The 6,450-nt window shown below is 36.3% G+C and overlaps 2 protein-coding genes across 2 annotated transcripts; both read right to left on the bottom strand.

The window, feature by feature from the left end:
- Window positions 1-1,049: 1,049 nt before the first annotated feature.
- On the bottom strand, window positions 1,050-2,400 carry LOC112142920 (claudin-3). Its single transcript, XM_024266597.2, has one exon. The coding sequence runs from the start codon at window positions 2,344-2,346 to the stop codon at window positions 1,705-1,707; it is 642 nt and encodes a 213-aa protein (XP_024122365.1). The 5' UTR covers window positions 2,347-2,400; the 3' UTR covers window positions 1,050-1,704.
- Window positions 2,401-5,194: 2,794 nt separating this feature from the next.
- On the bottom strand, window positions 5,195-6,444 carry LOC112142916 (claudin-3). The gene has a single exon (XM_024266594.2). The coding sequence runs from the start codon at window positions 6,436-6,438 to the stop codon at window positions 5,788-5,790; it is 651 nt and encodes a 216-aa protein (XP_024122362.1). The 5' UTR covers window positions 6,439-6,444; the 3' UTR covers window positions 5,195-5,787.
- Between the last annotated feature and the right edge of the window lie 6 nt (window positions 6,445-6,450).

Raw genomic sequence — 6,450 nt, 5'->3', positions numbered from 1 at the left:
TAAAAAAAAAGTGAGTGCTTCCTCCTTCATCAATTAATGGTAATTGGTTGTAGAAAATAAATAAATATATAAATAAATAAAGAAATCTCCCAAAATCCAGCACAATCCAATCCTACATGCGGTCATGCAGCCTTTACTGTTTTGGTGCTTTGTGTGGCTTTTTGCTTCATTATTAAAAAAGAAAATCAGATCAAACATTCTTTGACATGCATTAACATAGGATAACAGAATCATTGTCAAAATGAAGGTAGTATTGTCATATGCAACCAGGGAAAAATGTTAAAACGTTTTTACAAATATCTTCATCTGGAAATCTTTAACAAAGCTTTACTCGTTAGTTTCAAACTGTAACAAGCACACACAAACACCCATTGATAAAAATGTGTTAAATATAATCCTTTTTGTCATGTCTTCCAGCTGTGATTATGTTGTGTGGAGCAAAGTAAGCCATTATGGTTTATCTCAGCCAGAAATGTGTAAATCTAACAAACCAAAATTAAATCAAAGCGAATTAAGTGAACCATATTTTAGAAACATAAGGCACATTTGAACACTTTAAATAACTCTTTTTATGCTAACTGTATTCCAAGTGCTTCTCTGTAGTACAAGGCACTTAAAAATGAGTTACACTATGACGCTGAAACAGAAGATGGATTGTTGGAGCATTATGGGTATTGTAGTCAGGAGCCTCACAAGTGATACTTACTGTCCTTCAACAGTTTGTGAAGGAGTTAAATAAAGTTACTTAGTTTCCTTTCCGTTTTTTAAACATTGGTAAATGCCCACTTTTTACTTTAACAATAAGTTTTCATTAAAACTGTATTTTCTTTAACCAGAAAGTCACAATAGAAGGGGAAAAGAGCTATGAGTGGGCCCAGAGTCTCAGGTTTCAGATCCCTACTCTAGAAAGAGTTAAATCTCTTTTTATTAGTCAAAAACACGTTCTTCTCAGAACATAGCATTGCATATGTTTTAATTCCCTTACATAAAAATGGTTACTTAAAAAAAAAAAAAATGTTTATTGAAGTAGACAAAAAGCTGTGTGGAGCTGAGGGCAGAAATGTATATTTAATCACATTGTTTGATGATATTTTGTGTTTCATATTACAATAATAACAAAGCAATTTTGGATTAAACAGAAGCAAAACTTTAAAACATTGACATGTTAATTGACATATAAAAAGCCTGAAAATAATGCATACTTTCATGTCTGTCAAGAAAACAACATGATTAGCAGTGAAAGATTAAGACAAGCTTAAAAAAGTTGGACCAAATATATAAACATGCACATCTGTAAATTAAATTTTGTTTTGTAAAGTCTGCTCTACGTGACTCCACATGCAGCTTTAGTCTGAACAGAATTCTCATATATTAAATGCAAAACACATGACAATCCTGAAACCAAATCTATGCAAAGAGAGACCTGGCATTTCCGCAATACTGGCAGTTCAATGTTTGAACAGCCAGTTCACTGACACATGACACCAGGTAGTTAATGCAAGACGCAGATCATTTTAAAAGCATTATGTAGGTAGAATGAACACATCATCTCACACAAACATAGGCAAACAAAAACACTGTCAAATTGAGGATACATTTTTCACCTGCAACAAAGCAAAATGTTAAAACGATTTAGCAAATATCTTCATCTTAGAGTCTTTAAAAGAGAGTTTTCAAACTGTAAGAAACACCCATTGATACAAATTAAACATAGTCCTTCTTGTCATGTCCTCCACTTGTGCTGACTTTGTTTGGTGCTGAGTAGGCCGTTCTCCGTGGTTTGTATTTCTCCTCTTTTGGTGGACACCTGTTGCACAGCAAAGTCCCTCCAAGCAGAAGAAGTCCAGCTGATGCCCAGCCAATGTAGAGAGAAGTTCCAATCTCTTTCTTCTCAGAATCCTTCAGCATTGGGTTGTAAAAATCCTGCATAACGGTGTTGGCACTCCAGGAGACGGGGATCAAGACCAGAAGGCCGGCGAGGATGAACAAGATCCCAGAAACGATCATCACTTTGGCTTTGGCTGCTTCCTCTTCAATACATTTGGCTTCAACAATAGAGATCAGAATGCCTAGCAGTGCCGCTATAATGCCCATGACTGTCATTGCTCTGGAGGCCTGCAGATCAGAAGGTATTTTCAGGATAGAATTATAGACGTCGCACTCCATCGTGCCTGTGCTCTCCACCATACAGCTCATCCATAAGCCATCCCAGTTGGCCTGAGGAGAGATAGTTTTCTCTTCTATGAAAGCCGTCATCTTCCACTGAGGCAAGACGCATGTTACTAGTGCACCGATGAATCCAATGAATCCAAGGAAAATGCCCACTAATTCCAAAATCTTTGACATGGTTGCTCTTTGTATGAACTCAAACCCAAACACTTATTTCAGATGACAGCAAAGATTTTTTCCACTCTTGTCAGTTAGTTGAAATGTTGAATGTTAAAATGGAGCAGGACCTTTTATACCTCCCAGGACTAGGGGTAGATACAATGAAGTCACCTGCTTCTATAGGTCAAGATACCACACCCAAATAAAAAGGAAGTGAGCATGCATGGAGATGGAGGGAAAGCGGAGGAGGCACAAACAAGGGGGAGGTGTGAGCATTCTATGAGTGTGTTTGGGAGGTTGAACGAATGTGAATCAAACTTAATTTCCAAGAAAAGAACACACTTCTCAACAATAAACCAGCTTTTTGGGGGGAGTTGTGCTTAACCAGCTGTTGTTTATCAGAAACAGGAGTGACTCTAGCACAGGAGTATGTAACTTTTTACACTTGAAGGGCCACTGGGGTCGATTTCTCATCGACTACAACTTAGGAACCACAAAATCTTACCTCATTCTCTAGAAAAATAAGACACTACTTCTGCTTATGACATGTATTTAAGTTATTGTATTCGATTTATATGCTTTTTTTGGGTGGGGTGGGCATTGAACAACACAGACAAAAAGAAAAAAATAAATATTTTTAATATGAAATATTTTCAGATTAAAAAGATTTTGGTTTTAGCACATCTTACATAAATAAAATTAAAATGAACATGACTTTCTGTTTGTCAGAATCATTTCTTTTGCTCTGTGTGGCTTTTGCTTCATCAAAAAACAAATCAAACATTCTTTGTTTTGCAAACTATCATTTATTAACAAATTTCACATGTTTGATATCTAAGAAAAGATTAATATATTGTGTGTGTTTATGCTATAATGACAATATCAATAAATTTGGACAAAAAAGTTTAACTTTACACATGTACATGTTTCTTGAAGTAAAAGCTTTGCCGCATTTCAAAAGATATCCTTCCTCTCAGGCATGCAGGGTTTCATTGTCACTCTTCGTGTCATCAATTGTTATGCACTGGGAGCCAATAGCTGACGTTCTCAGTTTCTTCACAGCCAATCACAATCAAACTTCTGCCTTTAAATTCAGTAAAGTGTGTTTTCATTCCAGACATTGCACTGGCCCACCTTCACTTCTGGCTCTTCACTTGGCCCGGTTCTGCTTAACCACCATGAGCATCTGGGCTCTGGGTCTCCTCACCAGGTCCAAGTGTTCCTCCGCCGTCTCCTCCAACTCATGCGGTTCTGCTTGAACAGGAGGTCTCTTCTCTTGGCCTATGGTCTTCATCAGCAAGCAAGATTTCTCCAGCCCAGAGCCCAACCGCCAAAAGACTTTTATTTCATGCTAAATGTTTGGTAAATATGTTTACAATTAAATCTCTTCTTATTCAAATATAGTGAATTAGAAAAATGTCCATAGTGTTATCTCTGTCAAGAAGACAATAACATGATTAGAACAATTGAATTGAGAAAAGCTTAAAAAAAAGTTGCAAAAATATGATGAACCCATTATGAAATATACAAATATGTGGATGTGTCAATAAAATGTAAGTCTGCTCTTGTTTAGGAAGGACATGCCACACAATGATGTAACAGCCAGTGCTAGTGAAACATGACAGCAGGAAGTCAATGCAACTACATTCAAGAAGCTGATCATTTTGAAATCCTTTTCGTAGAATAAACAAATCATCTTAGACATGCACTAACACAAGCTAACAAAATTAATATCAAACCTTGGATAATTTTTCTAGACAGTAATTTGTATTTATATTATAACAACTGTTATGATATATAAAGATGATTTTGAGGGCTTAGGAAAAACCTAGACATTAAGAGAAAATAGTTAATTTTTTCCCCCCAAATACAAAATAGTTTATAACTTATGACAGAATTTCACATCTCTTTCTTTCAAAATAAAAGACACCCTGTGCCACATCTCCATCCAGCATATTAAGTAGTAGGTAGAAGTAATTAAGGGAAAAAATACTGTTTATTTTTCCATTTCTGGTTCATCTCAGCTACACATTTGTAAATCCAACCAACCAAAATTAAATTGAAGCTAATTAAGTGAACCACACCATAATTGAAAACTTTGAATTTGTTCAAAAATAGAAAAACTACCTTTGAATTTGGTGCACCTTAATGAATTATTCTGGTTGCGCTAACTGACTTCAAAGTGATTTTCTGTAGTAAAAATGTTTATATACACTATAAAGCATAAATTCTAACTGGATTGTTGAAACATCATTGGTATTATAGGCAGGGGCCTCACAAAATGATACGTACTGTCCTTAAACAGTTTGTGGAGGAGTTGAATAAAGATTGAGTTAGTTTACTTTCCTTTTTTTTTACGTCGCCAATTACTTAAATATTACTTTACGCTAAGTTTTAATTAAAACTTTTTTTTTCTTTAAACAGAGAGCCAGAAGGAAAGGGCAAAAGATCCATATGTGGGTCGAGAGTCTCAGGTTGCAGATCCCTACTTTAGAAGGAGTTAAATACATTTTTATGTGACAAAAAATTATTTTACTCAGAACATAGAATTGCATATGTTTTTAGGGAAGTATTAGTTCCTTTATAAAAATGATTACTTTCATAAAAAAGGAATATAGAGAAGTAGACAAAAAGCTGTGTGGAGCTTTAGCCCAGAAATGTAACTTATATGAAGTGGAAAACACTTGCCCCTGTCTTACATTGAGTCCTGTGTTCAGTGACTGATGCTAAAGGTTTGTTAAAACTGAAATTACTGCTCCAAGAGTAAATTTGATAGACTGATTCTCTGAAACCTTTAGCACAAAAACAGTGTGATATCAGGATACACTCAAATCAAACATTACACACTTTTAGTTGAGTACTTTAATAACATTCTTTGAATATATTTTGAGTTTCATATTACAATAATAATAAAGCAAATTTTTAGTAAAAAGAAGCAAAACTTCATAACCTTGACATGTTAATTGAAATATACAAACACAAAGACAATCTTTAAAAAAAGTTTGATTAAGTTTGATCAATTCATGATATAATATACAAACATGCTTATCTGTAAATTAAATGTATTATTTGACAGTGCTCAGCATCCAGTTTCAGTCTTGACAGAACTCTCCTGTATAACATGCAAAACACACAATAAATGGAAATGTATGTAAAGAGGGACCTGGCATTTCTACAACACTGGCAGTACAATGTTTGAACAGCCAGAGTCACTAACACATGAATGGAAGATCATTTAAAAAGTATTATTTAGATAGAATAAACACATTACCTTACACAAGCATTAACATAAGCAAATGAAAGCATGGTCAAACTAAGGGTAATTTTTTCCATCTGCAAGCAAAGCAATATGTTTAAATGTTTTTTACAAATATCTTCATCTCGGAGTCTATCACAGAGCTTTACCCTGTAGTTTTAAATTATAAGAGCACAAACACAACAAGCATAGATTAAAAGGCATTAAACATAGTCCTTCTTGTCATAACCTCCACCTGCACTGATGCTGCGCGGTGCAGAGTAGGCCATTCTCGCTGGCTTGTATCTCTCCTCTTTTGGTGGACACCTAGTGCACAGCAAAGCCCCTCCAATCAGAAGAAGTCCAGCTGCTGCCCAGCCAATGTAAAGGGATGCCCCAATCTCCCTCTTCTGAGCGTCTATCAGCATTGGGTTGTAGAAATCCTGGATGATGGTGTTTGCACTCCAGGAGACGGGGATGAGGACCAGAAGGCCGGCGAGAATGAAGAAGATCCCGGAAATGATCATCACTTTGGCTTTGGCTGCTTCATCTTCAATGCAGTTGGTACATTTGGCTCCAACAATAGAGATCAGCACCCCTAGTACTCCAAGAATAATGGCTATGACTGTCATTGCTCTTGACGCCTGCAGGTCAGCCGATAAAGCCAGGAGAGAATCATACATCTTGCACTGCATCTGACCTGTGCTCTGAGTGACACAGTTCATCCATAAGCCCTCCCAGATGACCTGAGAGGTGACAATGTTGGATCCGATGAAAGCCGTCATCCTCCACTGAGGCATGGCACATGCTATTATAGCACCGATGAATCCAATCATTCCAAGAGTAATGCCCACTAATTCCAAACCCATCGACATGGTTGCTCTTTG

Source organism: Oryzias melastigma, linkage group LG2 (assembly GCF_002922805.2).
Source record: "Oryzias melastigma strain HK-1 linkage group LG2, ASM292280v2, whole genome shotgun sequence".
Lineage (NCBI taxonomy): Eukaryota > Metazoa > Chordata > Actinopteri > Beloniformes > Adrianichthyidae > Oryzias > Oryzias melastigma.
This window is presented reverse-complemented; position numbering and strand designations above follow the sequence as displayed.